The 27,331-nt window shown below is 43.3% G+C and overlaps 1 protein-coding gene across 1 annotated transcript; it reads left to right on the plus strand.

The window, feature by feature from the left end:
• The first annotated feature begins 210 nt into the window (after positions 1-210).
• Positions 211-27,313, plus strand: gjc2 (gap junction protein gamma 2). The gene is made up of 3 exons (XM_072687075.1): positions 211-294; positions 23,699-24,180; positions 25,248-27,313. The coding sequence occupies exons 2-3, from the start codon at positions 23,719-23,721 to the stop codon at positions 26,049-26,051; spliced, it is 1,266 nt and encodes a 421-aa protein (XP_072543176.1). The 5' UTR covers positions 211-294; positions 23,699-23,718; the 3' UTR covers positions 26,052-27,313.
• Positions 27,314-27,331: the final 18 nt, after the last annotated feature.

Here is a 27,331-nt window from a genome sequence, read left to right on the forward strand (position 1 = left end):
CAGGGTGACTGAAACTGGCTGCCAAACAAAAGTCACGATTGATGCAGCAAACAAACGGAGCTGCTGGACTGAGGGAAATCACAGCGCCCCAGCAGGAACAATAGGGCCTTTAGCTGGACGGTTGGATCCTGAGTGTCACCGCCTGTACTTGGTGGTGAGGGGTTTTGAAGCTAAATGAGCCATTGTCCTTTTTCTCCATCCTGTTTCACACACGGCTGTAGGTTACAGGTTGCTGACTCTTCCCAGGAGAAGGAATCCAGCACTGAGACACGGATGAGCCGTCCTAATGGGGAGGTAGGTGCTGCTGCTGCTGCTGCTGCTGGTCATCATCAGTGTTAGATGCTTTGCGGCCTTTGGTCTGGAAGCAGGTGTGTTTGGATCTGGAGATGACTTCAGTTCTGTGTGTGTTTGGGGTTCTCTGGTTGTGAAGGTTAGAAAGTTATCTGACCTAAAAATGAAACTGGCTAATGAGTTTAAGAGTGGTTTGGTAAAGACTGTGGGGTTCTCTTTAATCCAGTATGAATCTGCAGTGTGTGTAGTTTCTACAGTCTGACAGTAATGATGGTGGAGGGAGTGTCATCCAGTATGAATCTGCAGTGTGTGTAGTTTCTACAGTCTGACAGTAATGATGGTGGAGGGAGTGTAATCCAGTATGAATCTGCAGTGTGTGTAGTTTCTACAGTCTGACAGTAATGATGGTGGAGGGAGTTTAATCCAGTATGAATCTGCAGTGTGTGTAGTTTCTACAGTCTGACAGTAATAATGGTGGAGGGAGTTTAATCCAGTATGAATCTGCAGTGTGTGCAGTTTCTACAGTCTGACAGTAATAATGGTGGAGGGAGTTTAATCCAGTATGAATCTGCAGTGTGTGCAGTTTCTACAGTCTGACAGTAATAATGGTGGAGGGAGTTTAATCCAGTATGAATCTGCAGTGTGTGTAGTTTCCACAGTCTGACAGTAATGATGGTGGAGGGAGTGTAATCCAGTATGAATCTGCAGTGTGTGTAGTTTCTACAGTCTGACAGTAATAATGGTGGAGGGAGTTTAATCCAGTATGAATCTGCAGTGTGTGTAGTTTCCACAGTCTGACAGTAATAATGGTGGAGGGAGTTTAATCCAGTATGAATCTGCAGTGTGTGTAGTTTCTACAGTCTGACGGTAATAATGGTGGAGGGAGTTTAATCCAGTATGAATCTGTTAGGTCAGTCTGAACATGATGTTCTTCCAGGTCATCAAAGGGACAGCAGTAATCAGAAAGCTTCCACCTCCTCTACTATAAGCTGGGTATGGTCATTGTTAGGGTCATTGATCCCTCAAACATGTCTCTATCAGACATGTGACTTGTGGCTTTGAACAATGATGACATCACTTGCTTGGTCAATAGGACAAAGGTCGATACAAGGAGAAGTTCACCCACATGAACTTGGCTTTACCAGCGAGGTAATTAAAATAACAACATATAAAATAATATAATGTAATCCAGTAAGAATCTGCAGTGTGTGTAGTTTCTACAGTCTAACATTAATAATGGTGGAGGGAGTTTAATCCAGTATGAATCTGCTGGGTTTTTGCATCATTGTTAGGGTCATTGATCCCTCAAACATGTCTCTATCAGACATGTGACTTGTGGCTTTGAACAATGATGAAATCACTTGCTTGGTCAATAGGACAAAGGTCGATACAAGGAGACGTTCACCCACATGAACTCGGCTTTACCAGTGAGGTAATTAAAATAACAACATATAATATAATATAAACATTGTGATATTTTGGGGGTGAAAACTGCACTGATTCACAAGTTGTTCTTATTTAATGTTTAATGTGCGTTAAAGTCATTGGTGGAGGAACAAAGTGCCAAAATATGTCCCCAAAAATCAGGAATCCATTCTTCTGGGAAGACTTTACAGACAGAGCAATGCGGTGAGGAGGATTTGTCTGCATCCCAGAGGACCTGCATGGAGCTCCATCACTCTAGAGAATGCTAAGGGCCTCTAGCCTGAACTCAGCCTTAGGCTAATGTGCTCATGCAGCTCTACAGTGTCCTGTTTCACTGGTCAGTACTTTTTTTTGGGATGTTTTCTATGTATTCAGTCCATAGAAGAGAGGTCTGGATACTTTTGGACATGTAGAGAGTGTGCAGGGATTTCCTGTGGTCTTGCTAATACCCTAAATGACATCCTCACCAGTCTGGTTAGATACCCAGCGTATCCCAAAAGCTTCTGAGCTAGCTGAGAAACCTGCTAGAAAAGGCTGAGCTGTGGTCAGAGCCGCACAGGAAACCCTGCTGAGATCAGTGATGAAGTGAGCTACAGGCCGCGACTCTTCATCCTTTTAGCTGTGCATTTGCTTTTGGCCCAGCAGGGCTGAACTAGAGCGGGCAGGGTCATCGTCCCTCCTCATTTACACTAGAGGTGATGCCCAGTGTTATCCTCTTCTAGCCCCTCATCAGTGGTCAATTTCTGACTACAGAACTGCTCTTGTACGGGTATCTCTGAGTGGTGGACCGACTCTCAATCTAGCAGAGCACCACTGTGCCTCATACCCTCGCACCAGCACCACACACACTGGTGGTGGTTGCTAGGGTTTTTGACAATTGGTTGCTATGGTATCCCAGCTAGTTACTAGGGCATAACAAGGGTGCTGCTGACTAGTTGCTATGCCATGTGTACTGTTTGATTGGGTGTTGATGGGTGGTGGCTGTGGTATTCAAGGCTGTTGCTATGTATGTGGTTGTTGGGGTATCCCACTTTTGCCCACGTGGTTCTGATTTACATTACTACAGGAAATCATGTGGAAAGCAATCAAAATGTTTAGAACTGATTCCTAATTGAGTTGGTTTGGTGGTTTGGTGTCAATATTTTAGAACTTGTGGAACAAGTCTGCAAACAAAACAGACTGTGGGAACCGACTGTGCAGACTGTGACTGTTAAGTGTCTAATATGAATAATTTAGCATCCACTTTGAATAATTAAATATCTAGTATGAATTGTTCACTATCCACTGTGAAATGTTTAGTATTTGCTATGATTTACTCAGTGTCCTCTATAAATTATTAAATCTCCACTATGAAATATTTGATATCCACTGTGAAATATTCAGTATACACTATTAATTATTCAGTATCTTCTATGAATTATTCAGTATCTACTTTGAAGTATTTCGTATCCATTTTGAATTATGAAACATCTAGTCTAAATTGTTATTCAGTATTCACTATAAAACTAATGTGTATAATCAGTAGTTATGACAGTGATGTGATGTGCGGACTCAAATACAGACCCTTAGAGTTGAATGGTTAGGTTTTAACAGGTATATTGGAAGTGGGTTATGGAACTCTAATAGCTTTCTGGACTGTTTTCCTGGGTTTGGTTGTTTTAGCTAGAACTGTCTCTTCAAGTTACTCAGCAGGTAAATCAGCAAAGGGGAAAGTCTTTGTGTCCTGGGCAGTTTGTTCCATTCATCTCACAGCATGGCTCAAACTCCCTGTCTTCAAATATTTGGTTAAACAACATGGAGTGTTTCACCAGGAATCTGCCAGAAGGATCAAATATCAGCGATAAGGAAGACCTGCAGGGACGCAGTAAGAACAGTGTAAATCTGTAAACTTAGACACAACATGGTCTATCTATGATCAGTATGTCTCTCTGAAATGGGATCAGGATTGAAGAATATTGTGTATGAGTGCCACCTAGTGGTCAATAAATATGTTTTAGGAAGTTCTACGCTGAAAAGGTGCTTTTTCAAATTTGAAACTTGAAATTTGAAATTTCATTAATATTTATCAAAATTTACAACCTGGCAGAACAGATCAGGTAACGATCAGCACTGTACATCCTTTTATACAGCTTTATTAAGAATGTGTGCAGACATGGTGCTTCTTCAGTTCTTCACTGTGTCTAACAGACTTGGTGTCGCTACAGAAGAAGGTGCATCACTTTTTAACACACTTAGTTTTTCTGTTGAATTTGAGCAAGATAGGACATATTTGTACTCAGTCAGTCTCTACTACTGAATAATTCAGCCAAAAGCAGAGTGGGTGTAAACACTACACCTTCTCCTGACCCACCATCACATCTACAGTACACTCCTGACTGACCCACCATCACATCTACAGTACACTCCTGACCCACCATCACATCTACAGTACACTCCTGATCCACCATCACATCTACAGTACACTCCTGACTGACCCACCATCACATCTACAGTACGCCCCTGACCCACCATCACATCTACAGTACACTCCTGACCCACCATCACATCTACAGTACACTCCTGACTGATCATCACATCTACAGTACACTCCTGACTGATCATCACATCTACAGTACACTCCTGACCCACCATCACATCTACAGTACACTCCTGACTGACCCACCATCACATCTACAGTACATTCCTGACTGACCATCACATCTACAGTACACTCCTGACTGACCATCACATCTACAGTACACTCCTGACCCACCATCACATCTACAGTACACTCCTGACCCCACATTGACATAACAACTGATTGACTGTGTCAATTAAGAATCAAATGATAATAAAAATGAAAGATGTTTGTAAAGTAAATAAAAACACAAATTCAAAGCTCACACACACACTCACACACACACACACAAACCCGTCTACACTATCCTGAAAATACTGAATGTTAAAGTCATTCTTGCTCCAGACTTGAGCACAACCAGTGTGGCTGGTTAAGGTCATGCTGGTCAACCAGTTTGGTCATGCTGGCCGTGTTGGTGAAACTGGAACTTGTGTCACGCTGTGATGTTTTAAGCCTTTATTCAGGATTATAACTCAAATGGCTGAAAAAGTAAATGTGAAGATCCCCCTCTCACAGCCCCTCAGTAGTATGTGAGATATTGGTGATGATGACTATCACTGCTATGGGGCCTGCAGCGCTGAAGCCAGGGGCTGGAGTAAACTGAGCTAACCCTGCTCCATGAATTCTTCTGGTGCTGGCGCCGAGCGCTGAGCTCTCTCTGGTCTGGCTCTCTCGCCCACTCTCTCTCTCTCTCTCTCTCTCTCTCTGACAACCCACATGACCTACGACGTGAGGAGGACACTGAGGGGCTTGCCTCAGACCACTCATGACATTGGTCGTTTTGACAGTATCATGTTGAAGAATAAGGACTTCCAGCTCTCTTCTGAAGTGTGTGCTTATATGTGTGTGTGTGTGTGTGTGTGTGTGTCAGAGTGTACTGCATGCCATAATCCCTTAAACCCTACTCCAAACTTCCATTCCTACGTTCAACAGTTACTAATGAATTTATAGAGGAACTGAATTGTTTATAATGGAGACTGAAGAGTTCATAGATACTGAATAATTCATATGAGACCAAATAATATATTATAGAGACCAAACAAATCATAGTGTATATGAATAATTAATGGTAGATACTGGTAGATAGAAGAGACTGAAAAATTCACAGTGGATAGTGACAGTGTTACAGTGAAGGCTGTATGATTAATTGATATGAAACTGGGAAGGTCACGGTCGATTGACTGAGCTGTTTTCTAATAATAATCTGCAGTTTTAGAAGAACAGTATGAAGGATCAGTTTCATTTTATGATCCTATTAGGATCTGATGAGGCCGCTGAAGATAATTACCGTTATTAAGTGGCATATGCCACCAGGACTGATCTGTGTAAAGGGTGGTGAAAGGCCCTCGGTGGAGGAGCTGTGTAACGCAGTGTGACAGAGGCTTCTCAGTGCGCTGCTGTGTTTGGTCTCAGCACTGCTGGCAGTGGAGCGTTCTGCTGAAAGGAGAATCTGAGAGCAGATGATTTCTGATGGGTAATCTTCTGCTCCTCAGCTTCTAGAAGTCTTACCGACTGCAGTAGAAGGTTTTTGTGGTTTCTCTGGATGGTTCCTGTAAGGTTTCCTTCAGACTGTCTTTATTTCCCCTTTGTTTGGTCTGAGTGTTTGGATTCTGGATCACATCCTAAATCAAAACACCTTCATGAAGTCATCAATCTCAGTATGCTGACCGTAGCGAGGAAAGGTTGGATTTAACGTTCCTCACATTCTGTGTTCACTGTTTCAGCTCAGTCCCTCATTAGAAAGTCCCTCATTTTTATCCTTTTATTTTGATTTAAAAATTTTAGGGTTCAGTATTATCGTCTAGATCCTCTAGATCAGTGATTCCACACTTATGGTTCTGTATAAGTATCCCACTCACTCATCCACCAGGGGAAACTGTACCTGTATAACTTGTGTTGGAAATAAATCAGGAGTTGGGATTTTACTACTGGTCTCACTGGGAAAACTCATGTGAAGCACTGCTGCAGATGATGCAGTTTGAGTTTAGTGTGACTGAGACTCCAGGCCGAGCTTTTAGCTCTTCCTTTTCTCAAACTGCAGAACTGACTATTTCCTGTAATCCACAGATGTAAACCTGTCCCACAGCCAGCCCTCAGCGTTTACATCCTGGACATTTTAATACAACAGTACGGCCAGAGGGGTTCAGGTCACGGATGATGTCGGAGTGTAAATCATTTAGACTAGAGAATGTAAGAATGTAAAAATTGAAGGTGTTTTAGGTGGTAGTAGCCTCATGCTCCTGCAGAGGGCGCTGCACGAGGATGCTAGGGCTTTAAATACCTGTGTAGTGTGTGACAGGATTCGTAGATTGAGGAGAGGTGGTGCAGTGCAGTGAGGGTCTTGTTGGAAGTGTGGAAAATGGATCTCAAAGCAGAGACTGAATCTGCAGGTGTATGGAAGCAGACGGTCATACGGGTCTACCAGCATTATCCTCCAGTTCTCCTCATAGAAATGTGATAAAAGCCTCTTGCATGTCAGATGATCTGCTCCAGATGTTGATGGTCTGCAGTTTCCTGTGGAGGGTTCTGTCAGAGGTTGGTGGTGAAGAACCTGCACTGACTTCTAGAAGCAGTTCTTGGCTGGAAGCCACAAATCTGATACTGAAAATAAAGGATTTTACTGAACAGGTTAATCAGCAGCTCGTCTGATCTAAACTGTGGAGCTGGATTATTTACACACACACAAAGAGCTGATCTGATCTGACCTGATGGTATCGGCTGATACTCAGATACTAAGAGACAGGGATCAGATCGGGGGCCGGAATAACTTGAACAGGACATCTTTAATACATGCACTATGCTCTAAAGTACAGGTCAGTAGGGTGAAGATCAGATGCTGGTTTAGGATTTATTAAAAGTACACAATAACCTGAGATAAAGGATACGGTCAGATAATGAATAACATGATGAGGCTGGAACACATTTACCCACCATACCCAACCAAACGGACTCAGTTCCACTGCCTTCCAAAAGTAGGTCCTCTGGGAAGACTGTGGTTGACTATGTTGAACAGACTGGCACATTTCAACACAGTCCCAAACTTCCTGTGTGGATCTGATGGGATGCTGCTACAGGACTAATCTGACTGCACTGGACAGTGGGCAGCTGCCTCAGTGGGTCGTATTGTTCTAATGACACTGGTTGAGCTCATTGGTGGATATATGAATCACAAGCTTCATATTTTGTTGAGTTAAAGTACGAGTCTGTTTCAGGGATGTGCCGCAGCAGTGGAGAGACTGTGAGGGCGTGAAGGGTTAAGTCTGTTTGGGCTGAAGTTTGGGGTTTGGCTGTTTCTGTTCCCGCCCGTGTCCTTGTACGCTTCGCGAGCGTTCGCTGACTGGAAGACTTAAGCCAGGCTGAGGGAACTTTCCGGGGCCATGTTGGACGTGGTTGGACGTGGCGCTCAGGGCTCCTGGCCGCAGTCGCTTCAGTGGACTACAGTTCTCATCAGAACTCGGCGGGGCAGCGGCCTCGGGCCGACTCGAGCGGAGAGAGGAGATATCAGACACAGAAATGACCAAACGAGACAAGACGGCCACGACTGCCAGGCTGCCTGTGGGACAGCCCCAGTACTCTGGGCGTGTGGAGGGGAGGGGGGGGGGGGGTTATATGAGTGTATCCAAACACTCTGTGCTTGATGGAAAAGGGCTTTGGAGTTGTTTGTTTGTTTATTTATTTATTTATTTGCTTATTTACTTGCCTATTTATTTGGTTATGGGCTTTCTTGCTTGGTGTTTTGTGTCACTCTTGCTCTGCAGGGAAAACTGCAGTCACATGTTGCCGCCCAGTCTCTTACATAAAGCGAACCGTGCATGGCCCTTGCCCCTTCAGCTTATGTTCTACAGAAGATCTTCTGAAATGACACTGGCAAGGGTGAAGGTCAGCTGGTGGGATGCACTTTTTTATCATCCAGAACAATTTTTACAGCAAACAGAAATATAACTCTATAATGCTCTATAATGCTCTATAATGTTCATATGATCCACACGCTCATTCTGACAGACTGTAATACACTACAGGAAGCGTAGGGGGTGCTCTATAATGCTCTATAATGTTCATATGATCCACACGCTCATTCTGACAGACTGTAATACACTACAGGAAGTGTAAGGGGAGCTCTATAATGCTCTATAATGTTCATATGATCCACACGCTCATTCTGACAGACTGTAATACACTACATGAAGCGTAGGGGGCGCTCTGTAATGCTCTATAATGTTCATATGATCCACACGCTCATTCTGACAGACTGTAATACACTACATGAAGCGTAGGGGGCGCTCTGTAATGCTCTATAATGTTCATATGATCCTCACGCTCATTCTGACAGACTGTAATACACTACAGGAAGCGTAGGGGGCACTCTATAATGATCATATGATCCACACGCTCATTCTGACAGACTGTAATACACTACAGGAAGCGTAGTGGGCGCTCTATAATGCTCTATAATGATCATATGATCCACACGCTCATTCTGACAGACTGTAATACACTACAGGAAGCGTAGGGGGCGCTCTATAATACTCTATAATGTTCATATGATCCACACGCTCATTCTGACAGACTGTAATACACTACAGGAAGCGTAGGGGGCGCTCTATAATGCTCTATAATGATCATATGATCCACACGCTCATTCTGACAGACTGTAATACACTACAGGAAGCGTAGGGGGCGCTCTATAATGCTCTATAATGTTCATATGATCCACACGCTCATTCTGACAGACTGTAATACACTACAGGAAGCGTAGGGGGCGCTCTATAATGCTCTATAATGTTCATATGATCCACACACTCATTCTGACAGACTGTAATACACTACAGAAAGTGTTTAACCTTTGAATCCCCATTTATTCAGCTAATAATCATATGGCTTGTAATTCATTAACTACTGTAAATTATTTGGGAAGTAATATGAAGGAAATATACAGCTGACAGGAGGGAGAGTCTGAAGTATAGGTCCACGTAAGGGTTTGATTATATAATGTATGTTCTTCAGTCTGTCGCTGGAGAGCCTTAAACTCTAGCATGACCCAACCCAAGGGTGAAAGCCATGAGAAACAGAAGCATGCAGAGCCTCTGGAGGGTCTGGAGGCCCAGCTGGGTGGGTGGACTGGACAGCAGCCCCACACAGGCCTCGGATCCTCCCTTTGGTCCATGGGCAGGTTTTGGCTCACTGAACCATGGCTCTGTGCCTTCCATGGTTGGGAGGCGTCCCTCTGGACGGAAAGCCCCCATCTACTAGAGATGCCAGGAGTGGAATGAATTAAAAGAAAAGTTATGTAAGATATTCTGCAGCAGAAACAACATGGTGACACTGAAGTTTCTTCTTTTCCTCTTTACTGAGATTCCTGATGTCTTCTAACACGTGGAGCTGGTCTGAATACGATGGAGTACAATGAACAGTTTGGTTAAAAAAAATGTAAAAAAAGCCACAACTTTCCCCTTTCCTTACATATATATAGTGTTCTATAGTTAACGTGTGCTAATGTGATGTGACCTGATTTGATTGACATGTTTGGTGTCTAAAGTTTAGCACTGAAGGTGGATATTGTACTCAAGCCCTGTAAAGTCCTTCATAAGGCTTATTAAGCTGATAATCAATTAACCAGCCACTAATTTCTTATGTTATTAATCAATAACTTGAGTTTCACTCTGGAATAAAACTGACCTACTGAGTTTCTCATTTTTGAAAGACACAAATTCTGACTTGAAATTATTATTATTGTGGTCACAAGGTCACGTATGTGATCTAGATCCACATTGAAAAGAGGTTCAAATGTCATCTGATAATTCCATGCTGCGGCGACAAATTTTGAAGGAGACTTCAAACACCAGCAAATCTCTTTATCTTAGCAGAGCAGTAGTAGAACCTCATCACTCCAGCTCATCCCAAAAGTGCTTAACTGATCTTCATGTCAAGAACTGAATTAACAATTCAACAATTCTAATAACAGAAGAACTGTCACACACATTGGAACATTGAAATACTGTCTTTTTATATCCATTAAAAAGATAAATATTCATCTTGTTAATATCTATTTTATTTAGAAATATTATGTATACAGATCCAGGTCAAGTCAAGAGGCTTTTATTGTGATTTCAGCTCTGTACAGCTCTGTTCATTCAGTTTTCTCTAGAACAAGAGAGCAACATATCTTTGAGGTATCTTTGAATTTGAGTCTATTCAAACTAGCTGAGGTTATTCTTAAGTAAACAGCACTTTTGTAAATCGCTCTGGATAAGCGTGTCTGCTAAACGCCTTAAACGTAAATGTAAACATGGAACAAAACGAGAGCAAAAATAATACAGTACAGGACAGACTGCAGAAAGTACCATGTACAAGACAGTACAATAAATACAATAAATACAATGAATACAATGAATACGCCTCATTGCTGAGTAGAGGTAGTGAGTAGTGAGTGTGGGCTGTATAGAAATGTAACATGACATTATATGCAGACAGCAGTTCATTAGCATCAGGAGGTCAGTCTTAATGAGGGTCTTGTGGCTGAACTGAAGTGAAGTAAAGTAATAATAGAGTGATGAACTCGGAGCTGTGAGGAGGCAGAAAGGCTTTTCTACCATACTGTCCCAGCGGTGGAGTGGATCAGCTCTCAGCCACTCAGACTGTTATAAATCCTGGCCTGCTGAGTGGTCTTCACCCTGCAGGTCAGCATGAGGAGTTACTGTTATTGTCAGAGGGAGCGGAAGCCCAGGCTCTGACCTGAGCAGCTTCTCAGGAAGTGATGTAAACAGCCCTCCTTGACGCTGCGTGCAGTCGAGATGACGAGCCGCAGTGCTGATAGTGACAGGTTTCAGCAGAAGGTCCAGACGTTTCAGACGCTTCGCTGTTCCTGAAGCCTCCAGACCTCGCTGTGACACAGAGCAGACGAGGAGCTGAAAGCAGGCCGCCACCACCTACACTGATCCAGAGTCAGCTTCACCCCCTGTGTCTGCACTCATCATCACAAGAACACTGACGACAACTGACTGACTCCTCCAGGCTCCACCCACAAGCGTAACACAGTAAATCAGTGGTTCTGTAACTGGTCTCTAAATGTGGATGAACGGGGAAACAGCTGGTGATGATACAGATACAAGTTCTGTTTTTTAACTGAAGGAACTGGAGAGGTATCTTCTAGGTCTCCCCTCCACCCCAGCGTTAGTCTCTTACCTTTTAAAAAAAGGTTTATTATCTGATATCTACCTACAACAAACATTACTTAAATATTTACATTTCAACTCAACTTACAGTTGATTTAAATGTTAAGATTTGTAGGCAATTGTATATTTTATTTAAAAAAATACATTTGAACACTCACACCTACATTTACTTACGTATTTTTTATATTTAATATGTATTGTAAGCTTATTATTTATTGACTTAATTATTGACCCTTGTTTTTTAATTAGATAATTTTGAGACTTTTAAATATAAAAACTAAATGTACACATGTGGACGAAATTGTTGGTACCCCTCAGTTAATGAAAGAAAAACCCACAATGGTCACAGAAATAACCTGAATCTGACAAAAGTAATAATAAATAAATATTCTATGAAAATGATCAAATGAAAATCCAACATTGACTTGAACCATTGCTTCAACAGAATTATTTAAAAAAGTAAACCCATTAAACAGGCCTGGACAGAAATGATGGAACCCCTGAAAATAATGTGACCAAAGGGACATGTTCAATCAAGGTGTGTTCACTAATTAGCATCACAGTGTCTACAATCTTGTAATCAGTCAGTGGGCCTATATATAGGGCTACAGGTAGTCACTGTGCTGTTTGGTGACATGGTGTGTACCACACTCAACATGGACCAGAGGAAGCGAAGGAAAGAGTCACATGAGATTAGAAAGAAAATTATAGACAATCATGTTAAAGCTAAAGGTTATAAGACCATCTCCAAGCAGCTTGTTGTTCCTGTGACTACAGTAACACATATTATTCAGAAATTTAAGATCCATGGGACTGTAGCCAACCTCCCTGGATGTGGTGATGACAAATCAAAGAGATGGATAATACAAATGGTAACAAAAGAACCCAGAAAAACTTCTAAAGAGATTAAAGGTGAACTTCACGCTCAAGGAACATCAGTGTCAGATCACACCATCCGTCATTGTTTGAGCCAAAGGGGACTTCATGGGAGACGACCAAGGAGGAACCATTGTTGAAAACAAAGCATAAAGGAGCCAGACTGGAATTTGCCAATTTGTTGACAAGCCCCAAAGCTTCTGGGAGAATGCCCTATGGACAGATGAGACAAATAAACAAAACTTTTTGCCAAGGCACATCAGCTCTATGTTCACAGACGGAAAAATGAAGCATATCAAGAAAAGAACACTGTCCCTACTGTGAAACATGGAGGAGACTCTGTGATGTTCTGGGGCTGCTTTGCTGCATCTGGCACAGGGTGTCTTGAATCTGTGCAGGGTACAATGAAATCTCAAGACTATCAAGGGATTCTATAGAGAAATGTGCTGCCCAGTGTCAGAAAGCTTGGTCTCAGTCGCAGGTCATGGGTCTTGCAACAGGATAATGACCCAAACACACAGCTAAAAAGCCCAAGAATGGCTAAGAGGAAAACACTGGACTATTCTGAAGTGGCCTTCTATGAGCCCTGACCTAAATCCTATTGAGCATCTTTGGAAGGAGCTGAAACATGCCGTCTGGAAAAGGCTCCCTTCAAACCCGAGACAACTGGAGCAGTTTGCTCATGTTGAGGAGTGGGACAAAATATCTGCTGAGGGGTGCAGAAGTTTATTGACAGTTACAGGAATCAATTGATTGCAGTGACTACCTCAAAAGGTTGTGCAACAAAATATTAAGTTAAGGGTACCATCATTTCTGTCCAGGCCTGTTTTATGAGTTTATTTTTTTATATATAATTCTGTTGAGGCATGGTTGAAAATCAATGTCTGACTTTCACTGGTTAATTTTCATAGAATTTTTATTTATTATTACTTTTGTCAGATTCAAGTTATTTCTGTGACCATTGTGGGTTTTTCTTTCATTAACTGAGGGGTACCAACAATTTTGTCCACATGTGTAGACTTTTGTAGTGACTAGAATTTCAGAAATGTGCTCATTAAAAGTGATGTAAAGTTCAGATTATTTAACTGTAATTGCTAAAAATACTTCACTTCAATAGTCTGTGCAGTAAAGAACTTGGGTTTGCTTGTTTTAGACATGTATATTTTATTTTATGTTTTATTTATAAACACACAATATGGACAAAAGTATTGGTACCAGTTTCTTCTGAAATCAAGGGCATTAGACAAAGACATCTATTTTTTAGAGCTGATAGAGCAGATAGAGCTGATAGAGCTGGTAGAGCAGACAGAGGTGATAGAATATCAGGCTTTGGGACTAAAAACTAGCTTCCAGCTCTGTTTTCCTAAAACTTCATAGCTGCCATGCTGGGCTAGCAATGAACACTGGGTCAGTTCCAGTTCCAGGACACCCCATCATGATGCCACGAGCACTGGAAGGGTTTAAAACTAGCACAGTCTTCCCCTGAGAAACTTGAAGCTCCACCACATCTCCAGCCAATGGTCAATTTATTAGAAACACCTACTCTGTCGCTTCACTTTTGAACTTTTGACTGGGACCGTTTCTGATATTTAAACAGTGCTGATGTTTGCAGATAAAAAGGTCAGAGGAGGAGCTGTGAGGCCTGCAGGAGAATATAGCTGTGCTGAGAAAACCCAGAGGCTTAATCCTTACACTGCACAGGCCCGATTACTCCTAATACAGGAGAACATGGAGAGCTATTTCAGTGGTACAGATAGCCTGCCAGATTTCAGTTACAGAGGAGACGAGCCAAGACATAAAACATGGTTATATTGGTGGGATTAAATCAAGAAGGCCAGAGTTTTATTTCCCGACCTGTTGCTGGGTGACAGACGCAAGACCAGACAGCCGTCCAGCCTGGCAGAGAAAACATTCCTAAAAGGAAAAGCGACACTTGAAAGAGTGTCACCCCAGAGAACACCGCCGGTTCCTGCGTGGCCTGTGAAGAGATTTCGCAGTGTAAACACTGCAGCACTGCATCACTGAGGACTGCCCTGGCTCTGCCTCACCTTCACATCTAAATATTATGACACTGGACATGACAGGACATACCTGGCAGATACACAGCAGCAGATCTGCACCATAGCAGTGATCCCTCTCCACTGGCAGCAATGCGAGGCATTAGGGGGCGCTGCAGCTCCTCAATTACTATGCAGTGACCTCGAAACCCCTAGCTTGTGTTTCCTCCCTGGCCACTTTATTAGAAACATCTACTGTGTGCTTTCTCTCACTGGCCACTTTATTAGAAACACCCACCTTGTGTTTTCTCAGTGGCCACTTTATTAGAAACACCTACCTTATGCTTCCACTCATTGGCCACTTTATTAGAAACACCTACCATGTGCTTCCACTCCCTGGCCACTTTATTAGAAACACCTACCTTGTGCTTCCACTCATTGGCCACTTTATTAGAAACACCTACCTTGTGGTTTCACTCCTTGGTCACTTTATTAGAAACACCTACCTTGTGTTTCCTCAGTGTCCACTTTATTAGAAACACCTACCTTGAGCTTCCTCTCACTGGCCACTTTATTAGAAACACCTACCTTGTGCTTCCTCTCACTGGCCACTTTATTAGAAACACGTACCTTGTGGTTTCACCTTGAAGCTCTAGAACCTGCTGTTAGAACCCTTTTGAGCTTATGGTAGATGGTTGAGTGTGGCTTGATAGACTCAAACCTCGGAGAGTGACCTTGCAGATGTTAGGGGTCATTGTCTGGAGGCTCATTTTCTTCCTCCCTCGTCTTCTTTCATCCTTATCCTCACTCTTTCTCAAGGCTGTTGGAGGTCTTTTGTGCCATTCGGGGTCATTTATTTTTTCAACCTCATTCCGACATGCCCTGCCTCCTGCTCTGGGATTGGCCAGTAGTTCATACTCACAGGCAGTCCATCCATAGTCCAGGAGATCGGACACCACCATCCATACACTGTGTAGAGGGGTGGAGCTTGTCCGAATAGAGGTGGGAAAAGAATCCTGCTTGTGGAAGCAGCTCAGTGTTGGAGCTCCAGTGCAGGCTGGATGGAGGAACAGCCATGGCAGAGAGAAAGCAGGAGAACAGGAATTTAACAGCATCGCTCTAACGGCTGGAGTAAACCTGCAGCCCAATGGAGCCGCCTCACAACTTCTCAAGGTGGGTTCAGGAAACCTTCTGCCAGGAGCTGATGAATGATCATCAGCAGGACATCAGTTTGGAACCTGTTGCTTAGAGAGAGGCGTTTTTATTACATTTGATTTATTGTGTTTTTACACCACAGAGGTTCTAGAGCTCAAATTACATTTAAATTACACTCAGTAAAGAAGGTTCCTCAGATGATTCTGTTATATATTAGATTACTGTTATATATTGTTCTTGCAGGAAAGTTGTGATCATTTTCTAAATACTAAATGGACCAGCCTCAATATTCCAAAATGACTTGGAATAAAACCTTTTTATATTGATTACCATTGATCATTGAGAATGTTTACTATTTTGAAGATATATATGTGAAACTATGGAGACCAATTTGCAAGCTTAAAGGTAAGGTCATTCTTTTCTGTGACTGAGAAACTGGAGAAAATATGGTTTAAAATAATTCTGAATAAGTTTGAGAGTGAGATTTATTTATTAAATAAGAGTGATTTATAAATTAATCGTTTAAATAATATATTACTGTATTACTATAGTGTTCTTATCTATAATACTGGTGTAGTGTCCTGTAGTGAACTATAGTGGTGTATAATACTGGTGTAGTGTCCTGTAGTGAACTATAGTGATGTATAATACTGGTGTAGTGTCCTGTAGTGAACTATAGTGGTGTATAATACTGGTGTAGTGTCCTGTAGTAAACTATAGTGGTGTATAATACTGGTGTAGTGTCCTGTAGTAAACTATAGTGATGTATAATACTGGTGTAGTGTTCTGTAGTAAACTATAGTGGTGTATAATACTGGTGTAGTGTCCTGTAGTAAACTATAGTGGTGTATAATACTGGTGTAGTGTCCTGTAGTGAACTATAGTGATGTATAATACTGGTGTAGTGTCCTGTAGTGAACTATAGTGGTGTATAATACTGGTGTAGTGTCCTGTAGTAAACTATAGTGATGTATAATACTGGTGTAGTGTCCTGTAGTAAACTATAGTGGTGTATAATACTGGTGTAGTGTCCTGTAGTGTCCTGTAGTAAACTATAGTGGTGTATAATACTGGTGTAGTGTCCTGTAGTGAACTATAGTGATGTATAATACTGGTGTAGTGTCCTGTAGTGAACTATAGTGGTGTATAATACTGGTGTAGTGTCCTGTAGTAAACTATAGTGATGTTTAATACTGGTGTAGTGTCCTGTAGTGAACTATAGTGATGTATAATACTGGTGTAGTGTCCTGTAGTGAACTATAGTGATGTATAATACTGGTGTAGTGTCCTGTAGTGAACTATAGTGATGTATAATACTGGTGTAGTGTCCTGTAGTGAACTATAGTGGTGTATAATACTGGTGTAGTGTCCTGTAGTAAACTATAGTGGTGTATAATACTGGTGTAGTGTCCTGTAGTAAACTATAGTGGTGTATAATACTGGTGTAGTGTCCTGTAGTGAACTATAGTGGTGTATAATACTGGTGTAGTGTCCTGTAGTGAACTATAGTGATGTTTAATACTGGTGTAGTGTCCTGTAGTAAACTATAGTGGTGTATAATACTGGTGTAGTGTCCTGTAGTAAACTATAGTGGTGTATAATACTGGTGTAGTGTCCTGTAGTAAACTATAGTGGTGTATAATACTGGTGTAGTGTTCTGTAGTAAACTATAGTGGTGTATAATACTGGTGTAGTGTCCTGTAGTAAACTATAGTGGTGTATAATACTGGTGTAGTGTCCTGTAGTAAATAATTAAACTATAGTAATAATAATTATACCAGTGTGATTCTTATAGAGATCTTGTAGGAAATCTTGTAGAATTGCTGTGGATTTGTTTGTGCTGTTCTTTAGAGCCCACTGTTTAGCCTGTCAGCGCAGTCTGGGCTGGTGGTGTTATGTAACGCACTGACAGTTCACATCTGATTCTAAAAAGGTTCCAAGTTTAAAAGAGGTTTGGAGATTTCAGTGAATTATGAAATAAACTAATTATTGGAAGCAGTTAATAAACACTGTACAGAGAACAGAACAAATGTTAAAACTATGAAATGATATCAGTCTTATATTTACATTTATTGCATTTGGGATTTATGAGTGTAAACACGCTAGAATCCAGAGATACCTTTAAGCTGACTGATATCCATACACAGAGATACACACTGCTCACAGCACATACAGTACATACACTACACTGTGGCTGAACGTCAGACCTGGCTGTTCCAACACTACGGTTCCAGGACTGAGAAAAGTCTAGATCCTTGTTTTCCATACGCCCTAAAGAATAGTGGGTCAAGCTTGAAGCTCTGTGGCTTGGTATGATCAGGTTTTGACCAATGCCATCAGGTAGGGAAGGGCGGGTCCAGTTGTGGACGTTGTAGACCGGTGTTTAAAATCTGCTGAAGGGCCTGATGGTAGCTAGAGGAGGACCAGTCAGGAGAAAGCTGCAGTAGCCAAGTCTTGAGATGATGACTGACTTAACAAGCACCTGAGTGAGTAATGTTCTCCGCATGTTGCAGAGAAGAGATCTGAATGGCTGAGTCAGGTTTGAAACATGAGTCAAGACCCAGAACTGGTCATCCACAATGATGCCAAGACTTTGTGCTTCTGCAGATGGAGTGACCAGCGAGTTTTTGAAGGACATGGTCTTGGTGATAAGCTGTTGTTTCAGGGATGTACAGCAGCTCAGTCTTGCTGGGGTTGGGCTCCAGGTGATTGGTTGCCATTCATGATAAGATGTCAGCTAGAACAAGTCAAGATAGGGCAAGAGAAAGCAATAGGAGAACCCCTGAGGTGATATTACTGCACCAGGAGAGCAAGTGTAGCGTGAAAACAGAAGAGGACTGAGTACCAAGCCTTGTGGGTCACCAGGGGAGGATCTATATGAAGAAGATTACCCATATTACCTGGTCAGAGTGCCTCTTTATGTAGGATGCAATCCACTGCTGTGCAGAGTCAGCAGTTCCAAGGTTGGTGAGGACAGACAATGTATTAGGAACATCTTAGAAACACCTACACATTTATTCAGTTATCTAATCAGCCAATCATGTGGCAGCAGATCTCCTGGAATTTTCAGCAAAATGCTGCAGGAACAGCGTCTACTCTTCTGGGACGACGTTACCCTAGATATTAGAACATTGATATGAGGAGGATTTGATTGCATTCAGTCCCACATGAGTGAGGGCATCAGTGAGTTTGGGTAATGATGTCAGATGATTAGTTATGACACTCCAACTCATGCCAAAGCTCCATCATCTCTCCAGAGACCACCACAGCGCAGTGATGGGGGCTTTATAACCCTCTAGACCATTCTCGGCATTGGGCTTAGGATCATGTGATGATGGTTACTCCAGAGAGTCCCGTCCTGTTGGTCAGTGATTTTCTATACAGGTGATACTATGATGTTAGGAATGAGGGCACCTTAAAGCAGCTGAACTCAGTCAATAGAAGGACTGTCCAGATACTTTTGGCCACATGGTGTATTTTAAAGCCATCTATATCTTTTTGTGTCCATGAAGAAACCTGCATGCTCTGTGTAAAGTCAATAGCTGTGTGCACTGTGTGTTTGAGCAGATCAGACTTGGGGTCTTCACCGCTTCCCGGGATAAAACTCGGGACCTCATCTGCGAAGGAAGTATGTAAATATTTACACTAAATCAAACATTGGTTCCCGGCCCTGTTGGTGATATTAGCCTCTCAGGACGAGTGGGAAATGTTTATGAGAATTATGTAAATTGTTAGTGTTAATGCGAGTGGCTCGTGTAGTCCTTCGTTTTCTTCGTACCCGTTTGTATGACAGTGCTCTTCTGCTGCATCTGAAGCTGAACCACATACAGCATCTGCGTACCAGAGGACACACCACTGTTGGGAACACAAAGACCCTCTCATCTTCCTTACCGTGTGTATCCACAACATCATTTTTATTTCTAGTTAATTCAGATTAATTCAGATTTGGAGCTGAGCTGATCCTCTGATCAGAACTATTCATTAATTATTGATAAATAATATTTAATAAATGATAAATGATATTGATCATTCAGAATCAGAAATATTTTATTGATCCCAGGAAGGAAACTGCAGTTGTTACAGTTGCAGCCATTTGTATAAACAAATAAATAAACACACTATAAATAAACACTCTATACATATATTTAGAAGAAATAGAGAAACTTGAAATATATATATATATTATAGTATCATATTGGTAATAACTGTGATAATAAATATGGAAAATTATTGCATCCAAATTAAACTGAATTACAGTACTATTATTATTGCACATATAAAGATGAACTGTTGTGTCACACATTGAGGGAGTAGCTATAGAGTTTGATGGGCACAGGTAGGAATGACCTCCTGTGGCAATTAAACCCTAAAAAGAGGGACTGATGTTTCCTCTGTTCTTATTGGAGGGGTGGTCTTTACATTCTCACATTCTCTTTTTTGGAAAAGAAAGAAATACTTGCCGTAACTCTCTCCCCCAGGGGACTAAAATATCACTTTTCCACTGAGTAAAATTAAAATGACATTTTTAATGTAAACTCAAAAGCAGAAGTAAAATGACCCTTTTTTAATGTAAAAATAAAAAGTAGGCGTAAACTGTTACTGCTGTCACACTGCTGCCACTGCTGTCACACTGCTGCCACACTGCTCTCACACTGCTGCCACACTGCTCTCACACTGCTGCCACACTGCTGCCACACTGCTCTCACACTGCTGCCACACTGCTCTCACACTGCTCTCACACTGCTGCCACACTGCTCTCACACTGCTGCCACACTGCTCTCACACTGCTGCCACACTGCTCTCACACTGCTCTCACACTGCTGCCACACTGCTCTCACACTGCTGCCACACTGCTGCCACACTGCTGTCACACTGCTGTCACACTGCTGCCACACTGCTGCCACACTGCTCTCACACTGCTGCCACACTGCTCTCACACTGCTGCCACACTGCTGCCACACTGCTCTCACACTGCTGCCACACTGCTCTCACACTGCTGCCACACTGCTGCCACACTGCTGCCACACTGCTCTCACACTGCTGCCACACTGCTGCCACACTGCTCTCACACTGCTGCCACACTGCTGCCACACTGCTGCCACACTGCTCTCACACTGCTGCCACACTGCTCTCACACTGCTGCCACACTGCTGCCACACTGCTCTCACACTGCTGCCACACTGCTGCCACACTGCTGCCACACTGCTGCCACATTGCTCTCACACTGCTGCCACACTGCTGCCACACTGCTGTCACTGTACAGATGAAATTTAAGGGTTAGTAGATGTGAACCCTGTTTCAGGGTACAGGAGGCTGAGTCTGAGCTGGGAATAGGGAGCAGCGCTGTGCTGAGTGTGGAGTGAAGCTCTGTGAGTGAAAAAGTGCAGCGCTGTCAGAAAAGCACATCTCGTCTAATGAAGGTTGTCTAATTGGAGAGGCGGGAGCTGTCGTGTTAACGCTCTTCTCCTGCGACGCCCCCCCACACAGTCCTCAGGCCATCCCGCCTCACTGCCGTCAAGAGCTGCAGTCAGAGGAAGACGTGCTGCAGCGTTCTGGACCAAAAACATCTGAACTGCATCACAGCAGAGTGAAAGCATCTAACATCTTACATAAAGCAGACGAAGTGAATACAGCTGTTTCTGACGAGCCTTTACAGCACATTTGATTGCAGTCAGCCCACATAAGTCTCAGTGAGGTCAAGAATACCTTAGGGTCATGTGATCATGGCTGCTCCAGGGCGCTGCTTTTCCATTGGTCAGTGGTTTCTATGGTGATTCGACCATGTAGCTGTGTGAGCCATGGGGGAATCTTAAAGAAGCTGAACAGACTCTGACTGCAGAAGGGCTGTCTGAATACTTTTGGACAGGTAGTGAATACAGAGAAATAAAGAGAGAGGAGTGGAGGGGATGAGCGCATCGCTGCAGAGTATGGAGTGTGTTTGGTACAGATGGTTCTCACTGCTCCAGAGACCCCCGAGACACCTCGCTGTTCCAGGAAAACTGTGTGTGTGTGTGTGTGTGTGTGTGTGTGTGTGTGTATACATATATTTAACAATGCAATAAATAATGCTGTTTATTAGTTGTTAGAACATAATAGGATTATTCCACTTATTTATTTAATTAAATATACTGAGAGTGTAATATTAATTTGCTTGCTTTTTTATTATTTTAATCTGCCAATAGAATAAAACATGTTTAGCAGACAAAATCAACAAAACAGTAAAAATATGTAAATATATTTGAATTTAAATAATCATATATTTTATATACATATATATATAATTCATTGTTATATAATTATATTATATAATTGATATTATATTATATTATATTACATTATATTATATTATATTAATATATTATTAATTAAATAGCAATTTGCTCTTTTTTGCCCACTGCAACTTATCAGATGTCAGAAAAAAAGAAACATAGTGGATCATAAATGTAAAGCATATAAAAAATGAGCCTTATTCTCCATCTTCATATTTGTAATTGTCATTTTTAAAAAGCTGTCCTGAATAGTTTAAGCTTTCAGCTGAGCAGCGTGAACCTCTGATTCTGGAGGGAGAAGTTTCAGTCTGCTTTACTCCAGAATCTGTTCATTTATTAGTGGTGGTTGGTTTGGGACAGGATCACGCAGCTCTCACGGAGGAGCTCTCACTCTCAGTGGAGGAGCAGATCTGAGCTCCTCCTCGGGGGATCGTGTCACAGGCAGACTGCAGAGCTCTGTTCCTCCCCAGCAGCTCAGATCACTCACTTCTACACACTCTCAGAAACACACTCCACTGAACTCCACCCAGATCAGCTAGCCATTCCCCCCCGAACAGGCCGAGTCTGCCGTGACCTGTACGGTTCCTCAAACTTCACACACCTTTAAAACAGGGTTCCTCACAAGGCAGAGGTCCTGAAGAGAACCGAAGATGAAGTGGTTCTTTGTCTGGTTGAATGTTCAGGAAAGCCTCTTACTGGCTGATGGGTGCAGAATCAAGGCCGTGTAAGATGCTAGCAGGCTACTACGCCAGCACGAACGTAAACCTTAAATCAGCTACATCCTTAGATCTTAATAAATCTCCACATTTCAGTCATACAGGCTTCAGAGCTCTCCAGATAACCAGGTTAGCAAGCTAACTGAGTTAGCCTACTGGCTGGAACTGAGCCATGCAGGAGTTCAGCTGGCCTTGTGTGGCTCTGCAGACGTTTTATCTACAGCTGTAATCAGAGCTAATGTTATAGAATAGATATTTTATAGCTTTCCCTTTAGCGCAGTGCTAATATAGCGCTCACGATGGAGCTAGCATACTGCAGCGTCCGCTAATATGAGGGCGTCTGCCTACTGCTAATGTCAGGAGCTACTCTGGCCTACTTTCCCATCAGAGGCTTTTAGCAGACACAGTTAAAGGAGTGGGAGCGGGCAGCAGGAGCAGTAGGGTAAACAGTAAACCGAGCGGGTTCGTCTGTTCTCCTTTCCATATGTAATAGTGTTGCTAATCGCTCTCGCCTTCATCTGGGAGGTCTGGATCCAGACTGCAGTGCTGTTAGCCTGGCATTCAGGTTTCACTGTTACAGCTCTACACAAGCTAATGCCAGGCGTGGGCTAGAGGGGTATAAAGCCCCCCAGCATTGAGGAGCTGTGGAGCAGTGGAGGAACTGTGTTCTCTGGAATGATGGTGGAGGAGCTCCATCCAGTACTTTTGGGATGAGTTGGGGATGATGAGGTGGGGTGGTGATCATCATCCAACATCCTGACCTCACTAACACTCTTGTCGATGTGTGCAATCAAATTCTCACCACAATGCTCAAAATTTGATATAGTGTTATCTAATGTACTGTTTTTCCTATAAAATACACCATATGGAGGTCAGGATGTCCAACTCATCCCAAAAGTACTGGATGGAGCTCCTCCACCATCACTCCAGAGAACACACTTCCTCCACTCCTCATGATGTTGATCTGCTCCAGAGAGTCCTATTCTATTGGCAGTACTTCTTCTCTACAGGGACTAGACAAGCTGTGTGTGCATTTGCACATCTGTGTCAGCAATGGGTGCACTATTAGAAGGGGTGTCCACAAACATTTGGACATGTAGTGTTTTAGTAATTGTAATAGACTATTTTTACAGACTGTGAGAAACAACCCCTCTTTCTCTCTCTCTCTCTCTCTCTGTAGATCATAGGTGAAGAGCCTCTATGACCAACATGAGTTGGAGCTTTCTCACACGTCTCTTGGAGGAGATCCATAACCACTCCACATTTGTGGGGAAGGTGTGGCTCACGGTCCTCATCGTCTTCCGCATCGTGCTGACGGCCGTTGGCGGGGAGTCCATCTACTCGGACGAACAGACCAAGTTCATCTGCAACACCAAGCAGCCTGGATGCGACAACGTCTGCTACGACTCCTTCGCCCCGCTCTCGCACGTCCGCTTCTGGGTCTTCCAGATCATCATGATCTCCACACCCTCCGTCATGTACCTGGGCTACGCCATCCACAAGATCGCCCGCACCTCGGAGGAGGAGCGCCGCAAACAGCAGCGGCAGCAAAGAAGGAGCCGCAGGGGCCGCTGGAGGGCTGGGCATCACTTGGAGGAGGTTCTAGAGGAGGAGGAGGATGATGATGACGCAGAGCCAATGATCTATGAAGATGCGCTGGAGGTATTGGCACATTGCACCACTGTTGATGTTGATGATTGTCCTCTCATAGCCTGAGGCGGCTATTTGGGCCTGGTGGTATGGTGGTACAGTGTAGTGGGTAACAACACCACTGTCCCTGTGGCAGAGTAGGGTTAAATTCCCCAGCCAGGCAATCGAACCACTCTACACCAATAGCAGTCCATTGATAAGACTCCCAACTGGTTAAGAGCTAAAGGTCATTTCTCAAGGTTCCAACCTCTTGGTCTGCCACTGCTCAGACCCAGACCTTTCTGGACCCTCCAGAAACACCTGCAGTTAAAAGTGCTACCTGACTTGTCTTGACATAGATGGCAAGGGCATCAGGGTTGTTCAAGGGCTCTAGATTTAACAGTGTGCATCGAGGACAGACTCGTGCTACTTGTAGGCTCTGCATGTGCCAAAGCCAGCGAGAAAGCCAGTTTGCTTCTCTGCAGTGCCAGAATTCAGATTATAATCATATCTGACTTGTCCTTGCCTGTATCTCAAAGAATTCTGAGTTAGAGGCCGCTGCTAAATTGCTGAAGACCAGAAGGGTGCATAGAGGGTGCTCAGGAGCACCCCTTTTGAAATCCAAGAAATGGAACACACTAAAGTCTTGCTGTCCACAGTTGAGGGCCACAGGACCATGACAAAATTGTCTAACCCCATGTTGAGAAGTACTGCCAATAGAATAGGACTCTCTGGAGCAGATCAACATCATGACCCTATTGACTCCATGCTGCCTAATGCCAGGCGTGGGCTAGAGGGGTATAAAGCCCCCCAGCATTGAGGAGCTGTGGAGCAGTGGAAGAACTGTGGATCAGATCCTCACAGCAATGTACCAAAATCTAGTAGAAAGTCTTCTTCCCTGGACAGTAGAGATAGTTCCTCCAACAGAAGCAGGATCAGCTCTTTTAATACTTGATTTCAGAAGAAACAAGGAATGTCCCAATACTTTTGTCCATATAGTGTATATTGCAACATCTACTGCGTGACCAATGACATGTTTGTGCAGGACACTTGTCCACCCGACCACTTACCTAATAAACATTCTCATTTTCATCCTCGAGGTCCAGGAAGTCAAGCCGGAGGTGGAGAAGAGTACCAGTCAAGATCCTCCCAAGCATGACGGGCGCCGCAGGATCATGCAGGAGGGTCTGTTGAGGATCTACGTGCTCCAGCTGCTGTCCCGCGCCGTGTTTGAGGTGGGCTTCCTCGTGGGTCAGTACCTGCTTTACGGATTCCGCGTGAACCCCTCGTACGTTTGCAACCAAGTACCTTGCCCGCACAAGGTGGACTGCTTCGTGTCGCGACCGACAGAGAAGACCATCTTCCTGCTCATCATGTACGTGGTGAGCTGCCTCTGTCTGGTGCTGAATGTATGCGAGATGTTCCACCTGGGAATTGGCTCCTTCCGGGACACGATCCGCAAGCGCCGAAGCCAGGGCCGACACCATCCCTACGGTTACCCGTACTCCAGGAACATCCCAGCCTCTCCACCGGGGTACAACCTTGTGATCAAGTCAGACAAACCCGCGATCCGCATGGCCAACAGCCTCCTCTCCCATGAGCAGAACTTGGCCGGAGTGGGACAGGAGCAGCACTGCACCAGTCCGGATGAGAATATTCCATCGGATCTGGCCAGCTTGCACCGGCACTTGCGTGTCGCACAGGAGCAGCTGGACATGGCTTTTCAAACGTACAACGCCAAAAACCCTCAGACGTCCAGAACCAGCAGCCCTGCATCTGGTGCCACGGTGGCCGAGCAGAACCGGGTTAACACAGCCCAGGAAAAGCAGGGTGCCCGACCCAAAGCTGGCCCAGATAAGGCTGGGACAATTGTCAAGAATGGAAAGACGTCTGTATGGATTTAGGCGTTTACACTAAAAACACTCTCCTGAATCAAACGTCGTAGCCCGTTCTAGAGACGTGACTCGGTTCCGTCAGTCCCTATCTTCTCTGGACAAACAGTTTAGGAGATTAGAACATCTACCAACCTTTCACTCTTGTTCTGGATCCAGTTTCAAGAACACAAGACAACATCCATCGCTTCACGATGCGTCTTCTTCTTGTGCTTACCAACCCTTAGAGTAGATCTTAGAGCAAGTTCTGATCCACGTCGTGTGTTTGGTGTCATTTTTCTCTTGTTTTTAAAGCATGCACCATTTCAGAAGTCCGATGAGGTGTTTTATTATGGACTGTGGATTCAGTTAATTTATTTGATTTCTGTACAGTTGTTCAGTCTTAGATTCACTCTAGCTTAGCTCATCCATAGGAGGTATTATCTTTACGCAAGCCAGGACACCTGGACACTCAGCTGTTATCAGTTTTTGATGTTCTTCACAGTAGGAACTCTCTTCACAATCTTGAACGCATTGCAATGAACCTCCAGGATTTCTTCATGCATTTCTCTGTCGACTGTAAAACAATGGAGATTCTGAGTTTATTGAACCTCAAATTGAACATCAACAAAATATAAGATGCAGCTTACACTTAGCTTAGACGTTGTCCTGAAAACCACCAGTCACACGGGGTTGACGTGGATCCTCTGAAGTTGAAGCAGCAGTTACTGTGTAGACTACATTCAGCTGAAGCTCTAGAGTAGGACAGTTAACACGTAAACAGTAACCATGTGTAGAAGGGTAGTATTTATTGTGTTGAGGTTAGAACCTGCACTTGTGTTCCGAGAGATAATATTTAACACTGTATATAAATATAGAGACGAGTAGTTTTAAAAATGTGGAGTTTTTGAGTATTTTATAAGAAATCCAGGCACATCGTGTCTGCAGTGAATTTGTATATGAGCTGTACGCAGTGAGGGACGGTATGCAGTGAAACGGGAAAATACCTGAACCCTGATATCATGTGCAATAATGTTAAAGTGTTACCATGCCAAGTTCTCCTGAAGTCAAGCAATTAGAACTTCACCTGCAGCAGAAACAAGGTCTCGAGTTTTAAAGGCTATGCAATAATCCCATTTTATTACAGATGAGAGGATTTCGCAGGCTATGCAACACGTATTTTTACAGCAAATCTTAAGAATTCAGTTCTGCCTTTGGAGCTACTCTGTCCAGATGTGCCTTTACTGGTTATGATTGTAACAGTGATGTGATTTGTTCAGAATTAAAACAATAATAAATCTGGGATTAACTTA

This window comes from Salminus brasiliensis, chromosome 9, assembly GCF_030463535.1.
Source record: "Salminus brasiliensis chromosome 9, fSalBra1.hap2, whole genome shotgun sequence".
Lineage (NCBI taxonomy): Eukaryota > Metazoa > Chordata > Actinopteri > Characiformes > Bryconidae > Salminus > Salminus brasiliensis.